General features: G+C 29.4%; 4 protein-coding genes across 4 annotated transcripts in view; 2 read left to right on the top strand and 2 right to left on the bottom strand.

The window, feature by feature from the left end:
* The window catches only part of LOC134838175 (protein unzipped), a 49,159-nt gene extending 41,114 nt beyond the window's left edge, over window positions 1–8,045 (bottom strand). Inside the window, exons 1-2 of the mRNA XM_063853648.1 lie at window positions 7,796–8,045; window positions 5,076–5,683 (exon numbers count right to left, since the gene is read on the bottom strand). The gene's annotated coding sequence lies outside the window, so the exon portion shown is untranslated. The remainder of the gene's footprint in view (window positions 1–5,075; window positions 5,684–7,795) is intronic.
* Window positions 1–22,710, top strand: part of LOC134838028 (endoplasmic reticulum chaperone BIP-like) — a 260,113-nt gene that overhangs the window by 106,528 nt on the left and 130,875 nt on the right. The window lies entirely within an intron of this gene.
* On the bottom strand, window positions 8,632–9,862 carry LOC134838176 (probable deoxyhypusine synthase). Its single transcript, XM_063853650.1, is given in 3 exon segments — window positions 8,632–9,310; window positions 9,312–9,530; window positions 9,582–9,862. Coding segments are annotated over 3 exon segments (1,077 nt in total). The 5' UTR covers window positions 9,774–9,862; the 3' UTR covers window positions 8,632–8,644.
* LOC134838022 (monocarboxylate transporter 2) lies at window positions 10,240–20,601 on the top strand. The gene is made up of 6 exons (XM_063853459.1): window positions 10,240–10,739; window positions 17,555–18,009; window positions 18,497–18,560; window positions 18,626–19,977; window positions 20,035–20,120; window positions 20,179–20,601. Exons 1-6 carry the CDS (start codon window positions 10,701–10,703, stop codon window positions 20,454–20,456), a joined length of 2,274 nt encoding a protein of 757 aa, XP_063709529.1. The 5' UTR covers window positions 10,240–10,700; the 3' UTR covers window positions 20,457–20,601.

The raw sequence follows: 22,710 nt of genomic DNA on the forward strand, positions 1-22,710 counted from the left end.
CCTCATCAAACTTAAAAATAAGCTAAAGAAACAATTAAATACGATTAAGAAAAAAATTAAGTTTATAGAAATTCTTACGAAAATTGAAACAAATCAAAATAAGAATTGAAATATGGAATACTATTCTCGTCTCGCAATTTATTTCGGGATCGCGACACATAAACTTTCTACAGTGAGGGATGGTTATCCATAAACTATAACACATCCAAGTCGCTTGCGAATATATTGCACCACAACTCACAGGTGTTTAATGGTTACCGAAGCAGACCATATCGCATAAAATACTCGAGAATTAATTATTTATATCTACTACGACGCTCCGACTTGCCTCTTTATCGTTAGTTACTTTATACTAGCTCATGTGTGGATCAATGATAAATGATAAATTGTTCCGGTCCGGTTGTTTTTTTATGCTTTTTTTATTCTACTTCTCACACGAATGTTTATGCATAGAAACAACGAAAGAGAGACACCGCAAGGTAAATAGACAAGGTGTATAATTATCATCGTATTTTATCATCTATCATCTAAACCACTTGTTCTGCAATGCATTTACCATGGCAATGTATCAGAATAATAATTTAATGATACAAAATTTACATTCAACAGTTTTCGACTCGCAGTCAGTCTCGCGATATTTCACTGCATTATTTCAAATGTTATTTAATCATTTCGATATACGACCGGTAGCAATTACCGACATGTTGCAACATATGCAAAACAATTTCGCGATAACAGCATGTTGATAAGAAGCCACATTTGTCACGGTCTGGGCATTATTGGGACAAACCAACGGGGTTAAATTGATTAAATTCATTAAAAGTATTACAAAAAGGCGGGTGCGATTGTTTTTTGTTGTTCGCGAAACACGTGTTTTGTTTTCGAGAAAGCTACTGAAATACAAACAAGTGTGTAAACAAAAATCGTTTGTCTCGTTCAAAAAAATAGAAACCAAAAAAATAAAACAATTCTTAATTAGCTGGAGGCGACAAAGATTGTAGATAATGTGATTTTTTTTATGCTGTTACAAGTGACGAAGCAATACGATGACCATTTCGAGATGCTTAGTGATCATTATTTATGTATATCTTCCGTTACTTAATGTAGCATTTCTTACAGCAGTTGTTATCGGTTATATCAAAAAAACAAAAAAGTTTGTGGTTTTTCAAGTCAATGAATCACTACTATAATTTTGTGTTTTCACTCTTCCATCAACTAAAGTGCCCTTAATGGTTGTTCACAACGAAAAAAATGAAGTGCTTGGACAATAAATTGAAAAGAAAAGAAAAATTAGTTCGAAAAAAAAACCGTCATCACACAAGAGATACGAAAAATTCAAACAATGATGTCATCACTTCTTTCTTCGACATCCATCTGAAAAAAAAACTGGCAAAAAAACATCTGAAGTGTTCTTGCGTGTAATTTTTTTCGTATCATCCAGTTCTCGCGCGGTTTTGATTCTTCCTCTTTTCTTTTCTTCGTTATGTTATTATGCTTTTTTTTTCGTTGGACATACTTTATTATTCCACACAAAGAAGTTGCCTTTGATACCAGCCAATTATACACAAATTATCTTTTTATAGAGGTTCATTTTTTGTGCGTGTTTCAAAATGATAAATTTATGTGTCGAAAGGAGTTTGCCGGAACATATAATCATAATGCGCAAAAATTGTTTTTAATGCATTGTAATTTCACGCCGAGCCATCGTTAACTTTTGATTTTGAATAAATTTCGACTTGGTGACAAGTAATTTTTAACCTTTTCACCTGATTTCATCGATTTTTTTCCGCTACTGTCTGCGAAACTGGTTTGCCGCCCGCCAAATAGAATTAAATAATACATAATTAAAACTCTCACGGGTTGTCCGGATGATGGCAAAGCAGAAAAAAACATAAAATAACGAACATTCACGTGTTTTGTGTTGTTGTTTGGGATCATTCTTCCAAAAAGTATTAAATAAATAATACGAAAGAAGATAAAGAAGGAGAAGAATGCTAACCGTTTTTTTTTGTGAGTCAGCTTAGTCAGTCAGTGTCTTTTAACGCTTCGTGAATTTTTAACCAGCTCTATGGATTTAGCATTAAAAAAGGAAGTGAACCATATATCTCTTACTTTTGCATTATTTGCTCTAAATACGTAACAGACACTTTTTTGTTACAGAATAAAACATGAGGAAAGGTAATGAAATCATCTTATTGTTCCTAGCTGAGTGATGATGTCTCTTCAACGAGCAATATTAGGCTGTTACTGACAGCTGAACAGATCTACTTAATGCTAACTTAATGTCTGTTTGTCTAATGACTGCTTCAAAACAAGACTCTTCATTTATTCGGCATCTCCTATGAATGGATAGAGAGACACTTGTTTTGGTCATTCAGAGCAATCGGTGCGTGTTAATTGTTCATTTCGTCTGTGGTTATGGCAGTATTTCGTTCGACCAAGTGGTTTACCATATATTAGCTTGAAAAAGGTAGACAAAAATAAAGACTGACGATGATAATTATAATGCGTTTTGTTCACGAAATGGCTCTTGGCATTGCCCGGTATTCAACAGATGAATGATTTCCATGCAGATGAACGAGGATTTATTAAAAGTTGTCATACAGATGTCCCTACTTTCACAAATATTTAGTAAAAATAATTATTTTTTGTGTATAGAAATAAATAAATATAAACTTTTGGGACTTTTTTACGCTTGACGGAACATCAAACCGGTGTCGTTAGTAATTTTGTATGCACAAAAAGTAATTATAGAGTATTTGTGTATTAGATTAACTTTATAAACTAAAAATTGTGAAAAATTCATGTTTCGCAATTTTTTGATTTTTCTAATTTTTTGAAGGACAAAAATCAAAAATTTATATAAAAATTTCAAAAAACTTTTTTTAATAAATTATTCATTATTTTATTTAAAAAAAAAATTTCAAAAATTTTAGTACATTTTGAACAATTTTCTTTAGAAAAATATCAAAATTTTTCATCGAAATCCGTAAAATTCGATATTTTTAAATTTCTATGAAAAATTACTAATATTTTTAAAGATTTTTTTTAAAAATTTGATTTTTTTTGTAGTTAATTTGGTTTGAATAAAATTATTTAAAAAATTATTTAGAATAAAATCTTAATTTTTTTAATTAATTTTATATTAATTTTTGAATTATTATTTTTTTAATATTTTTATTTATAAATAAAAAATTAAAGCTAATTAACTAAAAATTTATTTTTAATTAATTTAAAAATTAATTATTTATTAATTTTTAAATTAATATTTTTATTTTTTAATAAGAATTTAAAACTTGCAAAAAAATTTTAGTTTGCGAAACATGAATTTTTCACAGTACATGACAAACCAAAGTGAAAAATAACATAAACGTTTACTTATTTTTTGAAAAAAGGTAACAAAAGGTTAAAATTTCGTTTTGTATTTCATTGTAAAATTATAAAGAAAAAAAATGCAATGAATAATTTTCGTTGTAATTTAATTCTCCATTCAAAACATAAATTCTTCGTTTTTTTTTGTGTTTATTTTCAGTTAACGTACAAAACCGAAAAAATAGGAAGTACGCTTTGGATCCTGCATGCTATATGGTCGCATTGATTACTGCTTGCGGCAACATTTTATGCATCAACCACACACACAAGCACAGACGTTCGCACTGAAGTGAATCACAAAAGTTAAGGATCTTTTCACTTCGATTGTGATTAAAAATTTATTTTTGTGTCATTTTGTACTGAAAATTATTCGAAAAAAAGGGGGAACTTTAAATGAATTTCTGTCTTTATTTCAGGTCAGCTCGTTATTAAGGTCCATCATCTTCGAACTTGAGAATCACTTTTCTTTTACATGCACGAGATAACGCACATCGTTTGAACTTTTGATCGGTTCTATTGCAAAATTCCTCATAAATCATTCAATTTATTGCTGCATGTCTGTTAAATATTTCAAAAAGTCGACCAGAAGTTATCTACTGTGTTGCGGGGAATTCTGTGATGTTTGTACTAAAAAAATAATAACAAATAAATTATTGATGTGCTTTATCATTTGACTCAAGTACATGGCATGTTGTTAATAAATTATTGTTGTAACGAACGTGTAAACACAATTTATTGAAAAATACTTACGAAACGGAATTTATTTAAAAAAGATAATTTTTTTTCTTTTATTTTTAGAGTTTCAACGAGTCAAAGAATTAATTCAATCAAACTGTGCGAAAATTTTTTTGATGTGGGTCCAGAAGTAGCGACATTCCAGATAATTTGATGATATATGTCTTTGAGAGATATTTGGCAACGAATTCCGCTCATACTGACACCAAAACAAATTTCAATTGAGATCAATTTAATAATAAAAACGAAACAAGAAGCAAAAATCAATCAGAGCACTTTGTTCATTATTATTATTTCTTCAGTTCTCTGTGGCAATGACTTTAATTTCATTATTAATAAAATATCAATCACTTCACGAAAGCAGAATCTGAAGAACAGATGTTCCATAAATTTATTGCAAAATTCGAGTAAAATGCATGTTCTTAATAGACTTTTAATCGAATAATGCTCCGAAAATTCCTCATTAAATGTCTATAAGAACAATTAGCCTCCTTTATCGCCGCATGACGAAATTCCTCAACAGCAGCACAAAAATAACAATAAAATATAATGAGTCATCATAACAATAACCAGCACATGGTGACGTCATCCTTTCCCATCCTTGCTGTTGACTGGGAATTTTTTTCGCACAGCATCCCTCCGATTCTCACTCCTCGTTCTCTTTCACAGGCTCGTTTGCTTGCTACACGAAAAATTCGATACATGCGTAATAGGGACCTTTTACAGTCGGATGCAAGGACAGATAGCGACGTAGAATGAGAACAAGAAGAAATTTTGTTGATTTTGTAACGAAAATGATATAATTGGGTTCAACTTTCTTTTGTTTCGCAAAAAAAAAGTCGGTCGATGACTCATCATCAAAGTGAAAATTGGTTGGGCGTTAAATCTCTAACTGAATACGGAAGTCTCTTAAACCTTCTTAGAACTTGTGAATCAGTAATAAAATTTAATTGAAATTTTTGACTCACCTAAAAAAAGATGCTGTCCAGATCAATTCCGATAATGATATATTATTATGCTGATTCACTACTAAACAGCTCCAGTTTATGAAAAAAATAACAAATATGAGTGTTGAATGTTTAAAGGAAGTATCCAATCAATGTGTTGTGTAACGTTTTATGTTTTATTTATTAGTTTGGAGCGATTTTCTTCGTTCGCAGCTGCACTTATGTTGTCACTTGCGATAAAAACTTGGACAATATAATTACTATCGATAACTTCGATCGATTTTTTTTTATCTTATCTTATCTCTTTCTTCCGCAATAATTTTTTTTATTACACTTTGTGATTTTTTTTGCGAATTACTACTTTATTTCTCTTATTTTTTTTAATAATCTCTTTTTTTTTTGGAATCAAATGAAATTGATGTCACTTCGGATTTAATTTTCGATAAACTGGTTTAATTTATTTTTATTTTATTTGATAAACACATTCGATTTTTTTTCGATTCTTTTTTAATACCCTTGAATTTTGGACTCGCCAATATTTTAATAACAACACACAGCTTGTTCAAATATTTAAATTAATGTTAATGATCTGTGTCACTTTATTTAGATCGCTTTATGAAATCGGAAACCTAGAAAAAAAAATAAAGAGAAAAAAATTAAGTTTTTTGTTTGATAAAATATTATTGCAAGATAAAAAAAATATTTTTATGTGGTTTTGATGAAAAGGATCATTGTCCTTTTTATTCAAATTTCAAGTTTTATCGTCAAAAATATAAATTTCACAAGCATTGCAAGTGCAGCTTGGCAGATGAAATAATATTTTTGCTCTATTCTTTTACAGTTCTTTTGTGTGTTATTTGCCTGGATGTATATTTTGTCACCTTTGTGTATTCTTTTGTTACAGTCTGGATGAGCTCAGGCATTTTTTCCCTGTGATACGTGCCAAATTCGTATAGTTGTTGTCCCAAGCAATTTAAAAAACCTTTTTTTCTTCTTTTGGTATTGTTGTAGTAATATAATAGATGATGTAGTTTTATTTAGTGGATTGCGAATGAAATGAAGTGTTGTAATAAAATGTGTTTTTTGCTGTGTTATTTTTAGATCTGCTGGATCAGGGGTGGTTTTGATGATTTTTGATTTTTTTGGGATAAATTTGATATTTATTTTAGGAATTAAATATTTTTTTTCTGAGAAAAATATTTTATACCTTATATTTAACAGAATTGTTTTTTTTTTGGTTTATAATTTTAAGATTTTATACTTTTTTATAAAAAAAAATATTTAAAAATTTAAATTTAAATATTTAAATTATGAAAAATATTAAAATTAAATTAATTGAGATTTAACAAAAATTAAATTAAATTTTAAATTGAAAAACTAAAAAAGTATTATAAAATTTTTTAAACAGTAAAAATATAAAAATTAAAATTAAAAATATATAAATTTTTATAAAAATTAAAATATTTTTTTATTTTTACTATTTAAAAAAATTTTATTTTTCAATTTTTATAAAAAAAGAGTATTAAATCAAATTTCAAATGGAAAAATTAAAAAAAATACATTTAAAAATTTTTTAAATAGCAAAATTTAAAATAATACAAAAAATTAAATGAAATTTTTAATTAAAAATCAATTATAAAAAATAATAATTACAATCACTAAAAAAATTAAGTTAATAAAAAAAATTTAAAAATTCATAATTAAAAAAATTTTTTTTTTCAAAATTTTTGTCATTAAAAATAACATTTTTGGGAACTTTTCCTCATATTCATGTCAAAATAGGTCCCTGACATGCTGTTATAACTTTTTTAATTTATCCACTTTTGTCATTTTTCCAACAAACAAAAGAACATAAATAAAAGCAAACAACGCGACATACAAATTTTATATCTATCGCTCGCTAGCTAGAAATGTTTGCACTCTGCTATCACATTTCATTACATCGGCAATGTTTGCCTTTCTTCCTTTCTTCTACGTTTTTATTTTCTAAATAAACACAGACAGTTAGATAGAGAAATAAAAATTATGAATGAAACGATGTTTTTTTTCGCAATTCCTCCCCTTTCTCACCCATCCTTAATAGTGATACAATTACTCTTCAATTACATTGCATTAAAACACTTCACTACACATTTACGCTACGGTCGTCGTCCTCTTCGTCGCCGATCCTGTTCCTTCCTTCCTTTCTGCCTAACACACACACACACACACATGTGCTTTAAATTTAATGACGAGACGAAAGAAAGGGTGAAATACTCCTGTGTGTAATTTTTTTCAAAGGCAAAAAAGACGACATCACGTCACAGGATAAATTTAATAGCTCTGGTTGAATTTACAGTAGCGGCAAACGTACAAAGGACACACATTCCAAAAGGCACACCGCCAATGCAATGAATGACTGACTACTCGGAATAAAGGATAGGAAGGAACAGCACCAGAAATAATCGATAAATGTGTATGAAAAAAAAATCCGTAGCAACATACGAAGTCACAAACAAGGAAATAGGGATTCATTTATTATTTATTTGGAATTTTTATTATTTTTTTTTTTGCAACATATATATTTATTTAGGAGCACGAACACAATAGTTCAATAATTGCATTGAAAAAAATAAAATTAATCAAATATTTTTTTGGCGCGGTAAAAAAATTGTGAAATATTTTTTTAACACAATTATTTCTTATCTTTTCATGTTTATTTATTTTTTATTTGACAAATTTGCTAATTTTTTTTTATTTACCTTTTTATTCTTATCTCTTATCACTTTAATTTGTTTGTTTTTATTTTTTTTCTTCTTTAATTTATTGCATGATAATTCGCAATAAATGAGTCAACACTAATTTTTTTTAATTCACTGATTATTTTTTTAATTTTTTTTAATCAAATTTTTCGGGAAAAATTTAAATATTTTTTTCTAATTTTTTAATCTTTTTTAATTGATGAAAATCTGCGAGAAAAACGATTTTTCAGCTGGAAAATGCACGAAAACACGTCCGCACCGCACGACGGATAATTTGAATCTAACGAAAATCAACGAAAATTAACGCCGTTATTGCCTGTTTCTATACACATACACGGTACGATGATGTCTGTACGTCGCTACAGAAACCCGTATGTGAGCATAGTGTTTGTACAGAATTTTTTTCTGTGAGCTGGGAAATGTACAAAACCATTTTCTGTGAGCTGGGTCACGTACCGACATTTGATTGTCACCTAGGGCTGGTCAGAAGTCGTTGTTTGACACCTGGGGCATGTTTCTTTTTTTTGCACTGGGATTTGTCGGAAATTATTTTCTCTGCATTGGGGTTGAGTGCCGTGAGTGGTATGAGTGACCATGAGTTACCATGAGTTACTTTGAGTGACTTCAGACAATTTACTTTTTGCACTGGGATTGAATTTTGAATATTTTATTTTGCATTGGGATCTTTTTCCGGCTTTTTCAACAGTTTTTCATTGGATTTTCATGAAAAATCACAAGAAAATATGAAATTTGTTAATTTTTATCGAAATTTTCTTGATCACTTGACTTTAAAATTAATCAAATTTTAAAAATCAAACCGAATTTCCATTAAAACTTCCCAATTTTCACTTATTTTTCGTCATTTTTATTTCTCGCGAATGTTTCGGCGATCAAAAGTGGAAATACAAGACTTGCTTCTGCATAAATTTTCACCGCTGTTGCCTCCCGTTTGATTTTTCCCCATGAAACTGCCTCGTCAGGCCTTGCTCCGCTATCACTTCCATCGTATTCGGCTCCCGTATTGATAAAAACGGAAAAATCTGCCCCATTTCTCATCAGATTTGCATTACAAATGTGATGTTTGATCACGCCGCCGCCCAAAATGATAATTCCCGAATTAACAGCTTTGACTGCCATCGTGTTAAGTCTCCTGAGATCCGACAAAATATCAACTACCAATCCGGGGTTACGGAATGAATGAAAATACATCATATCGCCGAGACTTCCATCCGTGAGTGCGGGACAAAATACCGGAATTTTATTCTTCGCTGCCCAATAATAAATTGAACTTTTGTCATTAATCCGTTCTCCTAATCTTTCAATAATTTTCGAAGGACTCCAAACGGTTCCTTTTGTCTTTTGCTCCTCCAACATCTCGTCGAGGCACGGAATCACCCAATTTTCAAATTTACAATAATTGTCATTTGGCACGAGAAGATTCCCAATTCTGTTGATTCCCTGATCACGTAACGTTTTGCCATCCAACTCGAAGGAACCAATAAATGTGGGAGCCAAGACATTTGATGAAATCTTCTTCAATTCCGCCCGCTGTCGTCACAATACAATCGATCATTTTGTGTTCCACGAGATATCTGATGCTCTCCCGGATGCCTGCTGAAACCATATTTGATGTGTAACCGAGGAAAATTGTGCAATTCCGTTTGCGTTTTATAAATTCGTCTTCTTCGTAAATGTCTTGTTTGTCTTCCGGCAGTGGTTGGTTGCGACATTCAATCTAAAAAAACAAGTTTTTTATTAAAATTTAATGAAAAAATGAATTTTTTACCATTTTATTGATTTCTTCGACAGCATTTCCGAAATTTGTGGCTTGAAATCCGGAATATTTGTAAGAATTGAGCAACTCATGGTAATTTATGCCATTGTTGAAGTCATAACCCTTGACTGTCGGCGTGGATTCTGGTAGTTTGGCGCTTTGTTGAAGCACAGCTTCTTTCGCCATCGATGGTTCACTTGACATTTTCGTGAGTTTTTATGTTTTTTACTTTAAATTTTATTTAATTTATTTAAAATTTTAATTTTTTTCAGGTTTTGTCATGCTTTTCATTCACCGATGTAAACATTAAATGAAGTAATTTGATTGGTTGAGCATTCTTTGCTGTGATTGGTTAATTTTTTCGCATTTCATGATAGAGTAATGGTTAAAAATTAGTAAAATTCAATTTTTTTTTCATTAAAAATTAAATTTTCTTTTAAATAATTTAATTTTTTAAAATTTTAGGTCAAAATTTGTCAATAAGATGACTTCAAATAATCCGCACGACATTTCCTGAACAGAAAACAAACAAAAACAAAAGCAACACGTGTCGAAACAAACGGAAAATCCCATCAAAGACGAACGCATGTGCAAGTTTTTCCATTTTCCGACAGCCAATTTAACAGCGGTCCTTCGTGACTTCTTTGTCAGTCTTCAACCAGCTGTTCGTCGCAAAGCTAACTCTTCATCATACATAAAAAAAAACTTAGCAGCATCGCATATTGCTTTTTATTTTAAAAGTGCTGCTAACAGTGGAGTGAAAATCAAGTGATTTCAAGCAGGAAAAGTTGGGCGGAAAACATTTTTATATACACACAGGGAACAAATCTTCAAAAGTATTATCAGAATAATTTTTTACACACACACAAAAGTCAGTTTTATACACGCTTCGAATATTTTTGTGACAATATTCAAGAAAAAAAAAACATCACACTGTACAAAGAATCTCAATCATCTAGGAAATAGGAAAACTCAGCCACTTCACATTATTCTAATAACCCAAATCTAAACTCATAAACACGTAAATTAGCTATAAGAAGTAATTTACACGGGAGTTATCGAAGCGAATCCAATGAATTTAGTGTGGAAACACCACCAAAAACATCAAAGAATTTTATTTGCTTATAAAACATGTCAAACATGTCACTACCCCGAGAATGGAATTTCCAGGTAAGTCAATTATTAACTACCAATTATGCCGTCAATTTATCGATGTTTCGAGAACAGCATGAAAATCATATGATTGAAACGGCCGAGTAATTGCTTGTTATGTAGGTCAGGCTCGGAAAGTCGATTTTCCAATATGGCGGACTTATATAACTGATATACAGCTAGATATTGCATTCAACGCGCTATGTCGTAGAAATCAGATGTTGCGAAGGAAACAAAAGATTTTTTCATGCAAATGATAATTTGTCTTCGAAAGAAGATTTTTTTTGTATGGCATCATTTTTTTTGTCTTGAATTCAGGGCAAGGATATTGGAGAGTGAGTTATTAATTTAAGAAGCCAAATTACTTAGAAGCGTAATTGTTATTGTTATAATAGGTTAATTGTCTGTTTTGTTAAAGAACGATTAAGGAACAATTAATTAATGATGTTTGATGATCGTTCGTTTGCGTGGATAAATTATTTTTTTCGATTCATAGGAATTTTGATGACTTATTGCTTTCCGCTTTTTGCGTAATTGGAATTTTTGGCGAAAAATGTAATAAATTCGCACCAAAGGTTCATTCCATTGTCTGGTTTAGAGGTTTGGGATATGGGTTTTTACTTTTAAAGGGTTGACTTAAACGATGTTTTTAATTAAAGTAAACATGTTTTGGGTTTTCTCATGAGACTTTCATAAAGGCTGATGTAATAAGGATAAATATTTCACAATATAATGGACTTTAAATATTGTGTGGGAAGGAATATGATTTATGAGTAAAAGTTATTTACTTTTATTTCGCATTTGAAAACTATATGTTTTAAGTTTTTAAATTTTTTGTTTAATACCGTATCAAAGGTAATGCTAAAATAATTTAAAAATCGTTGTAAACTCGTTCCCTTAAAATTTTTAAAATCAAACACATTTAAAAAACAACTGAAAATTGTAAAAAAAGTAGTTAAAAGTACCTTGAATTAGCAAAGCAAATTCGAATTGTAGTATATGTTTGTTACATAACCCGTTTGTGTACCGAGTCATTGTTTAGTTTAAGAGAAATTATTGCCAATTCTTCATATGCTGGACAAACATATAAACAAAATGTACTAAAAATTACAAAAAAGACTTTTTCTAAATTTTGCGTTTTCGATGTACAGGAGCCATTTAAAGATGTTAGCGAAAAAAATTGATTAAAAAAAATTTAAGTCAAAATCCTCTTATTATGAGGGCTCACATACCGATTTTTCAAAATTAAGCTAGATCACGGTTCTCCGTCTCAAAATGAAGGTTTTAATGTTAGAAACAACTTTTGTTTTGGACTTTTTCTAAATTTTGCGTTTTCGATGTACAGGAGCCATTTAAAGATGTTAGCGAAAAAAATTGATTAAAAAAATTTTAAGTCAAAATCCTCTTATTATGAGGGTTCACATACCGATTTTTCAAAATTAAGCTAGATCACGGTTCTCCGTCTCAAATTGAACGTTTTGTCTTTAGAAACAACTTTTGTTTTGGACTTTTTCCAAATTTTGCGTTTCCGATGTACAGGAGCCTTTGAAAAATGTTAGCAAAAAAAATTGATGAAAAAAAAATTTAAGTCAAAATCCTCTTATTATGAGGGCTCACATACCGATTTTTCAAAATTAAGCTAGATCACGGTTCTCCGTCTCAAAATGAAGGTTTTGATGTTAGAAACAACTTTTGTTTTGGACTTTTTCTAAATTTTGCGTTTTCGATGTACAGGAGCCATTTAAAGATGTTAGCGAAAAAAATTGATTAAAAAAAAATTTAAGTCAAAATCCTCTTATTATGAGGGCTCACATACCGATTTTTCAAAATTAAGCTAGATCACGGTTCTCCGTCTCAAAATGAAGGTTTTGATGTTAGAAACAACTTTTGTTTTGGACTTTTTCTAAATTTTGCGTTTCCGATGTACAGGCGACATTTAAAGATGTTAGCGAAAAAAATTGATTAAAAAAAATTTAAGTCAAAATCCTCTTATTATGAGGGCTCACATACCGATTTTTCAAAATTAAGCTAGATCACGGTTCTCCGTCTCAAAATGAAGGTTTTGACGTTAGAAATAACTTTTGTTTTGGACGTTTTCTAAATTTTGCGTTTCCGATGTACAGGCGACATTTAAAGATGTTAGCGAAAAAAATTGATTAAAAAAAATTTAAGTCAAAATCCTCTTATTATGAGGGCTCACATACCGATTTTTCAAAATTAAGCTAGATCACGGTTCTGCGTCTCAAAATGAAGGTTTTGATGTTAGAAACAACTTTTGTTTTGGACGTTTTCTAAATTTTGCGTTTCCGATGTACAGGCGAAAAAAAAATTTTGAAATCTTGAAAAAAAAATTTTTTCAAAAAATTTCCCGGCTATAAAAATAAGGATACTTTTTTGCTCAAAAAAGCCATGTTTTTGTCATTTTCCCCAACTTTGAGGCCTGGGCCCCAGATTTTTTTGTTCAAGTCGGGAGATTCTTTGCCTCAATTCGAATTCTTTGGAATGTTTACTCTCGATTAGCACCTTACCGCCTTTGATTCTGACAATTTTTCGATGTTTTTAGGCCGGCGTTTCACAAAATGGGCCCTTTTTGTGCGGTAAAAACAAAGTAGTATATGGAACATATACTACAAAAACTTCAAACATTTAAGAGAAATTGTGTTCTATTAACTTTTAAATTACCTTTATCTTAATTTACCAAAATTTTCTTTATTATTTGAATTTCAACTGTTTTTTCCTCTTATTATCTTCACTACAGTATTTTTTTTTATTTATTTTTTAAATTTTAATTCAAAAATAATTTCTGACTTCAAAGAGCCTTAAAAGATAAGGATTCAATAATTGAAATTTTATCATAAAAAATATATTAATTCCTGTTAAAATCACATTTTTGGTTAAAATATAGATTTTTTCTTTTCAAGTTTCAAAATTGAAACTGAAAAAAATTTTCTTTGACATAGTTTTGTTTTGAAAACTAAATCAAGAGCAAAACTAATCAAAAACTGTGTCAAAGCAATTTTTGACAAATCTTGCTCCAAAAGGATAAAAATTTGTCAGAGGGCTCTAATTTATCATTTTTAATAATTTTATAACTCAAAACTGCAAAAAAATTGAAACTGAAAAAAAAAAATTTTCTTTGACCTAAACACCCTAAATCTATACTAAAAACTTAAATTTAACAGAAATTCATATATTTTTAAAACTTTTTTTAAATTCAGAAAATTGAAATTTTCTGATAAAATATTTAAATAATTTTTCAAAGTAGTTAAGAAGATTAGTTAAATACTAAAAAAATTTCATTCTTGAAGTTGTAAAAAATATGTATTAAAAAAAATAAAAATTTTAAAAAATGCTTGATAAAACCGTAAAATTTAAAAATTTCTACTTTACTTACTTATCCTTCTTAACAAGCGACTTTTATTAAAGCTATTTTTAATCATGATTTTGTGAACACTAATGCTACTTAAAAAAAAAATTTCCAATTATCCCGCATTAACCATTTTTAATCTTTTTTGTAAATCTTGTTATAATAATCCAAAGGCGTTGTAATTTCCCATCCTTTTGTTATCAATACACAAAACATGTTTTCTCAATTTAATAAATCTTCCCTCGTAGCACACAAAAACCGATCAACCTTAACCTTGAATCTTGTTACATATCATCTTAATGTCCGTAGCTTGTGCAATATTTAACAAGCATTTTATCATTTTGCCAACAATGCTTCTTTACTATCTATCTCTCGTGCTAACAAAAAATGGCAAACAATATAAAACAAATTGATTCCTTAATCAAAAGAAAATCCAATCTGTTGTTTGCGTCATTTTTCCATTACAAACATCTGCCGATAATACCGATAACAGCAAAAAATGTCGATACAAAATTTAATTTTGCTCCAGTTACACAAAAACGGATGAAAGATTATGCAATGCCATGCAACGAAACTGTTTTTAAAAGTTTTCTTTTATTTCATAATGTTGAATTACGCTTGAAAAAAAGGAAAAATTCCAAGTTTTTGTTGTAAATTCTTTTGGAAAGTTTCCATGAAATAAATAAAAACAAGTCGCAAAATGTCTCAACGGGCAAAAACTAAAGAAAAATTCCAGAGATAATCATGTTTTCTTCGCCCGAATGCATTTTTTCACACTTGACAAGGAACATTTATCGCACAAAATAGACGCAATTTTCTGCCAAATACCCTTGAGAGAGAGATTTTCCGTCGTTTAGCAAATAAATACTATTCACGGACTTGACAAAATCTTCCGTAACACTGTTATCACAAAATAAACAAACAACAAGGATTCAAGTTCAAGTTCAATTCATGGGTTGGGCATGAGTTGAGTCGGTACAATGAGGTTGACAGCTCTTAATGTGCTCGTGCATAACATGTATTTATGATGAAATGAACTTAAAATTGTTTGTGACAGTTTTGAAATTACATTTTTCCATTATCACGTGTTACTCATATAAAAATAATATGTGTGTCAATATTATGAGTCGCACATGTAATTGATGAGGGAAAATCAATGAAAATTTATGTGGAGTGACATTAGATAATGACGTTGGTTTTATAGGCTCATTAGGAGTAATTTATTGATGTAATTACTGTGGTTTTTCCTATTTTCATTACTTAACTTTTTTTTTGATTTATTGAGGGTAATTGACGGCTTTTATGATTTGACATGACAATTGAGTAATTAAGTTTTTATTTGTAAAATTTATCAAAATGATTTTGATGGTTGGAAATAATTTCAATTATTTTTGATTTTTTTTTATTTTAAATTTTTTATTTATTTTTTATCAAATGACAATTAACAAGATAACAAAAAAATAATTTCTTTAAAAATAAGAACCCATTTTTTAAAATAATTTTAAAATTTTTTAAACTTTTTTAAATAAATTTTCTTTTTAAATTAATTTAAAGATTTTTTTTAAAAGCCTGAAAATAATCTGAGGAAATTTTAAAATTCGAAAAAAATTGAGAGATAATTAATGATGTTAAAAATATTTTATACTATAATTTTTCCAACTTTATTTTGTATTTAAATTTTTCTTCAGATTTCAAAAAAAAAAAAAAAATACAATTTTCTTCAAAAAAATTTAACAAATTTTATTTTAATGAGTTATTTTTTTTTAGTAAAAATTGTTTTAAAAAAATTTTTTTTTTAATTATTAAAGCTCAGTAAATTTATTTTTTTTATTAAAATTTCACACTTTTGTATCTTTAAAATGTTTAAAAATATAAAATTTTAGAAAAAATATTATTAAAATAAAATAAATTTTTTTTAAATGATTTTACATTTTCTTAAATATTTTTTTTTATTTTTTTAAATTTATATTATTTTTTTTTAATTTATTTGTTTAATTTTATTTTTCAAAAGCTTGAAAATAATCTGAAGAAATTTTTAAATGTGAAAAAAATTTAAGAAATTTATTATTCAATGTTTTATATAATTTTCCGGTTTTATTTTCTGTTTCAATTTTTTTTCAGATTTTTTCGAACTTTTATCATTTGATAAGAACATTAAAAAATTAATATAAGTTGGTTAATTCCATATTATTATTTTATTCATTTTAAAAAATACAAAATTAAACAAAATAAAAAAAATATTGAAATTCATTAAATTAAAATATAAATTAATTAAAATTTTGTACTTGTACAAAAAATATTATTGTTAAAAATTTTTTTAAAATATTAAATTTTAGAAAAAACCATAAATAATAAAAAAAATATCAATAAATTAATAAAATAAAATTTTTAAACCATCAAAAACATTAATTTAAATTTTCCCATCCATAATTTTTATCACACAAATTTTCGGTCGATCCCATTATATTATGATATCATTCCAAACCATAATTCCATAATTTGCTCCTTCAATTCAATTAACAACCAGTCGCTTTTTTAATTGAGTGGTGCTCTTCAGACATGAAACACAAAGTTATTTTTAAATACCTTTATGGTATCGATAAATTTAGTGTTCGTGATGATTTTGCGTTATAATACAACCCACATAAATTCCATGAATGAATGAAAATTTTCCTTTGTAGGTGGCAAAGAGTCGCACAATGAGGACGGAAATCATGTTTGAATGACAAACGCGCGTTTTGATCAAATATCCGGCTGTAATTCTGATGAAAATTTAAAATGAAAAATATTTCTCGTGTATTTTGCTCGTTCAAAAATGAAAAATAAGCAAAAGTTCTTCAATAGAGACATTTTCTTTGAATACTTTATTTTTATTTTCTGATAAAATTTATGAATCAGAGCTTCGTGGCAAGATACCATTTCAGTGCAAAAGAAAAATAAATAACATTGCCGGTAGTTTGAAGAGACTTTAAATTGAGTTTTTTTCGTACCTACTTAGATGTCATCTTTTTTTGGCTATAAAACTTTTGACGTGGTTTTTTTCGTGGTTAGAGCGAGAAAATTAAATTATTTTTGATTAACCAGAACCTGGCACAAATTGGTAGAGATGCCGCCCGGCAATAAATTCACATGTTTGAACTGTTGCCAAAAAGTTGTTGTTTTGCTGAGGGGTGTCAAGAACTTCGGGCTTGTGTCATGTCGGAAAACTCGAAGTTTCTCATGTGTTTTCTTGAAGCTTTTTTGACTCGTGCATGGGAAAGTTCATTGATATTGACACCTTTCTTTGTTGTCTATCGACCCATCATTTTTACTCATCACCACGAAAAAACAATAAAAAAAAACAAAGACTAGACCAATTTTGTGAAAAAAAAATCGATAAATTGATGTTTTTCGCCTTTGAAGGTTGTGTCGAATCATCTGTTTCATTGCGTCGTATTAATTTTTTTTATATTTTTTTTACTTTCAGGACTCGTGGGGGTCGTTGCACGGGCCTGATGGGTCCCCCGAGAAGCAAGAAGTGTTCGATTCGTCGTCAACGCGTTCCTCGATCGGCAGTTTTCGCATCCCGGGCATCGATGAAATTCCCATCACGATCCCGACGATCAAGTCGCTGCTCGCGGAATGCAATGTTGGCTCCTTGCACTCGATTGTTTCGGCTCCGCCGGCGCCCATCGACAACAATTATGGCTCGGAAAATGTCAGTGTGCTGTCCGTACCGATAGATTCGCCGAAACGACCGATTTCATTGATGTTGGATGAGGCACGAGATTTGCCGGAGATTCCTCTGGTAAAGACGAATGCGTTACATTACCCACCTCCCTCGAGCGAAATTGACGAAGATGACAACGAAAATTTGTTGACGGTATCTTCGGTTACGGCTCGACCCCTTATCGCCAAGTCACGCGAGATACAGAGGAAGAAGTGAGTTAAAAAGTTTGATTTTTTGTCTTTGTCTATGAAATAAAAAAAAAGTACGATTTTATCATATGAGGAGCAAAAATCGTACTTTTTTCTCAAGTCAATTTTCAACCAACTTTTGATGGGTTTCAAAGCTAAAAGTTAATAAATATTCATTCTAAAGTTGATTTCCATTGATATCTGATCGATTTTTGATGAAAAAAAAAAAGTACGATTTTATCATATGAGGAGCAAAAATCGTACTTTTTGTCTCAAGTTACTTTTCAACCAATTTTTGATGGGTTTCAAAGCTAAAAGTTAATAAATATTCATTCTAAAGTTGATTTTCATTGATATCTGATCGATTTTTGATCAAATAAAAAAAAAGTACGATTTTATCATATGCATTTTTTCTTCGAAATGCGGTAAAAAGTTTTTAAACTCAGTCAATAATATAAAAAAATATTTAAAAAAGGTTTCCTTAAATTTAATTTTTTTTTTAATTTTACAGGAAAAAGAAGGCAAAACAGCAAAAACTTCAAGAATGTCCTGATGGTGGTTACGGTTGGGTAATTGTAAGTATTTCACACGAATTTAATTTTAAATTGCGTGTTTGACGCGTTTCTCTTGCATTTTAAAGGTATTTGGTGCATCGTCGGTGCTTTTCTGGGTCACCGGCCTAGTTAAGAGTTACGGCGTGTTGTATGTGGAAATAATGGAAACGTTCCAGGGGAAAGCAAGTCTTGCTTCATGGATACCGGCTATTTTATCCGCATTATGTTTGGCATTAGCACCCATCTCGAGCGCTTTATGCGAAAAATACAGTTGTCGTCGTGTGGTTTTCATCGGGGGCCTATTTTGCGCGATGGGACTCATGCTGAGTTATTTTGCCACGAAATTGTGGCATTTGTTGATCACATTTGGCGTTTTGACGGGCATCGGAGGCGGATTGTCAACGACTCCAGGCATAATTTTGGTTTCACGCTACTTTGAAAAGAGACGCGCTTTGGCGAATGGACTTTGTATAAGCGGCGCCGCTGTCGGAAGTTTCGTTTTTCCCATCCTCATTGAATATTTGGTCAAATCGTACGGTTTTCACGGGACTTTTCTCGTTTTGGGAAGTTGTATGTTGCACGTTTGCATGGCTTCAATGCTTTATCGACCGCCGCCAGACTTCACTTTGTTAACTCTCAAAGCGACATCCGAGCAAAATCTCTCCACGAATCGCTACGAAACGATCGAAGAAAATGTCGAAAGCAAGAAGAGTCTCGATTGGATTTTCAGCAGTAATTCCATCAACGAAGCTGCAGCGACAAAAGATCCTCGTCCTTCGATCGTCTTGCAGCAACAAAGTTCCATCGATTCCGAGGAGGAAGACGACAAAGTGCTCGATTCAATTCATTTGCGTGAAATTCCGATGCGCAGTTCGGGTATTTTGCATTCCGTGGAAGACTTGTCGATCGATTCGTCCTTTTATTTTCGCAATCGTTCGAGTTTCTCGAGTCATCGGGGCAGCAGTCGACGTAGCAAGGCACCCGCACCGCAACCGGAAGTCGTAAATAACGACGAAATTGTCATAAAAATACCGATTATCGAAGCGACAGATAACTCGTTGACGGTTAACTCGAATCGTGGCCTTAGCAAGAGTATGGTCATTACGAATCCGAATGCAACGACAGTTGCGGGTTTCATAAAGCAAGAGAACAAGGCGAGTCAACGTTCGATTTTGGGGAAAATTAAGAAGTATATCGACTTGAATCTGCTCAAGGAATGCAATTTTATACTTTTTTGCTTGTCTACGGTCTTGATGACGACAGGAGCTCCGTATGCGATCATCTATTTGCCCTCGTACATCATCGATATTGGATACACGAAGCATGACGCTGGATTTTTGCTCGGATTATGTGCTTGTCATGACTTGTTTGGCAGACTTTTCTTTGGATACCTATCGGATTTGCAATTATTTGATCGGCGCAAGGCTTATATTACATTGTAAGTTTTTAAAATTCCTCAATTTTCACGAGAAAAATTAAAACATATTTTTTTCAGCATTTTTGGCGCTGGAATCGCTGTCATGCTTATTCCATGTGTTAATACTTGGTACTTGATTTGCATGGCTGTCGGTTGTTACGGATGTAAGTTTCAATATTTTTTCAATTTTAACTCAAATTTAATAAAATTTAAAATTTTTAGTATTCTTCGGATGTTGGTACCTATTAATTCCCGTGTTATTGGCTGATCTCTTTGGAACTGAACGCATTTCCTCGTCAATTGGGCTCGTTCGGATGTTCCAGAGCGTAATGGCAATTACAGTTCCTCCCACGGCAGGATTGTTACGTGACGTCTACGGCAGTTACGAGATCTGTTTTTACACAATGGGAACATTTATGGTACTTGGCAGCCTACCGTTGTTGGTTACGATTATCCAAACTCGTCAAGATCCAAACGAAATTTCAAAGGAAAAAAATTGAAAATTAATTTAAGCAACTTTTTGATGAATTTAATTTAAAATTTTTAGTTTTTATTATGAAAAAACCTCACTACAGACCTGTTTCGTGCCTTTTTTGCGAAACACAAACAAAAGGGTTTAAGTTGACTTCATCACACTGTGATTCAAAACGAATATTTAGCGAGCTGTAACGCGATCATAGATCGAAACCGAATGAAATTCACAAATATATATTTAGTAATTAGCAGAAAAAAATTATTAGCATTAAATTAAATTATTTTTCTTAAACAAAGAAACAATTTTTGATGACAAAAAAATATTATTAATAAAAAATGATGAAAATGGTACCTTGTTAATACAAAAAAGTTGCAATAATAGTGATTACACAAACAAAACATTAAATGATAATTAAACAGTAAATTATATTAAATAATTGTCTATTTATTTAATCAAAAGTAGCTTGTTAGCCTATTAAAGTTGATATTAATTAAATATAAATTAGCAAACGGCTTTGTCTAGATTGTCAAAGTTTTTTCGGTAATTTATTGCGTTGCATTGATGTTCCTTGTCTAAACTATCACAAATAAAAAAAATATTAAATTAGATAGATGTTAAATGGAAAAGCACAAAATTATGACCCTTGTGTTGAATTAAGACGCCATTCAATTATTTCATTAAAAAAAATATTTTTTTTAAAAAAATGAATTAATTAAATGGCGTCTAAAATAATAAAATAAAAAAAACGTAGAATTAAATAGAAATTTAGTTTGCAAACAGTATTAAAAAAAATATTAATAATAAAAAAAATAAATCAAACTATTCTTGTAGTCGATAGAAATTTAGCTCATAGAGTTATAAATGTTAATTTTAAGAACAAAAAAAAAAATCTCATTCTTAGAAATTATAAACTGAACTGTTAAAAAATGATAATAATGAAGTAGCAACAAGAACAAAAAAAAATCTCTTAGAATATCATCAAGTCCTTCTAGAAAGACTGATTTATTTGAATTCATTCCATTCTTATACTCTCAAAAAATCTTTGCTTTTCGGTTTTTTGCAGCATTTTTAAATTTTATCCTTAGATTTCTCTAGAAAAATATTAACAATAAATAAAATCATCAACACTTACAACAAAAACCTTAAAAACGAACTGAAACGATCTACTCCATTAGAAATATATATGATTAAAATGATATTCTAAACATACATTAACATAACAATAATAAAAAAAAATTATATTGTATTGTAAAAAAATTAACCAAAGAACATACTTTTAAAAGAAACTCAAAATTTTTAGTAATTAAATATTTTTAACCAAAAAATAATAATAATTAAAAGTGATGGAATAATAAAGAATGATTATTTGTATTTTTGTAATAATTAAAAAAAAATATTTAGAAAAATATAAGGGACTTACAATTTCACTTTAATACAAAATTACTAAAAAATTCTAAAAAATTGTAATTTTAATGGATTTTTTTGTATCTAAGTTTGAACTTGTTGGTCTCTTATATAAATGAAAAACAGCTTTATTTGAATTAAATATTTAAAAAAAAAATAATAAATAAAATTTAGTACCGCACAGTAGATTTTTACGAATAAAATTTGAAAGACCAGGCGTCTCCACGATTTTTTAAAATAAAAAAAAATATAATTTCACTTTTTTACTTAAATAACTTTAAAATAAACTTTTTTTTTTTGTAATTCACCTTTTCACTAAAAAATATGAACATTTGTTCAAAATTCAAAGAATTCTATAACTTACAAATTATTTGTTCAAATAAAAAAAAATATCTCGTGCTTTTTATTATTTTTTGACAGTGTCAATAACGTCTCAGACTAAAATTGTCAAACTAAAATTTTAAGCAAATAATGAAACAGCTGCAAAATTTTATCTATTTATCGTCATTTTTTTGTACAAATTTTGTCAACTTGAATTTTTTTTACTGAAGGAAAAAAATACGAAGAAAATGTGGAAAATAGTTTAAATAAATATCCTAAACAACACCACAAAATATATTAAAAAATATTTAATTGGTATTGTATACCACAAAAAATGAATAAAATAATTAAAAATAAATTATTGATAGTTGATTAAAATAAAAAAAAAATTAAAAATATTGTCAAGAGTAAACCTCTCCGTAAAAAAAAAACATGAACCAACATTAGAAAAAATATAAATACTTACTTAGGATTGTTATTAATAATATTAAAAGTTATAATTTGTCGACAACATAAAAATATGAAGAATGAGATTGTACAGTAAAGTAAAGCAA

The sequence above is a fragment of the Culicoides brevitarsis genome, chromosome 1, assembly GCF_036172545.1.
Source record: "Culicoides brevitarsis isolate CSIRO-B50_1 chromosome 1, AGI_CSIRO_Cbre_v1, whole genome shotgun sequence".
Classification (NCBI taxonomy): Eukaryota; Metazoa; Arthropoda; class Insecta; order Diptera; family Ceratopogonidae; genus Culicoides; species Culicoides brevitarsis.

Coding starts and splice junctions, on each gene's coding strand:
- LOC134838022 (XM_063853459.1), top strand. CDS start 10,701: ATGTCAAACATGTCACTACCCCGAGAATGGAATTTCCAG. Junction 19,978..20,034: donor CGCAAGGCTTATATTACATT/GTAAGTTTTTAA, acceptor TATTTTTTTCAG/CATTTTTGGCGCTGGAATCG. Junction 20,121..20,178: donor GGCTGTCGGTTGTTACGGAT/GTAAGTTTCAAT, acceptor TAAAATTTTTAG/TATTCTTCGGATGTTGGTAC.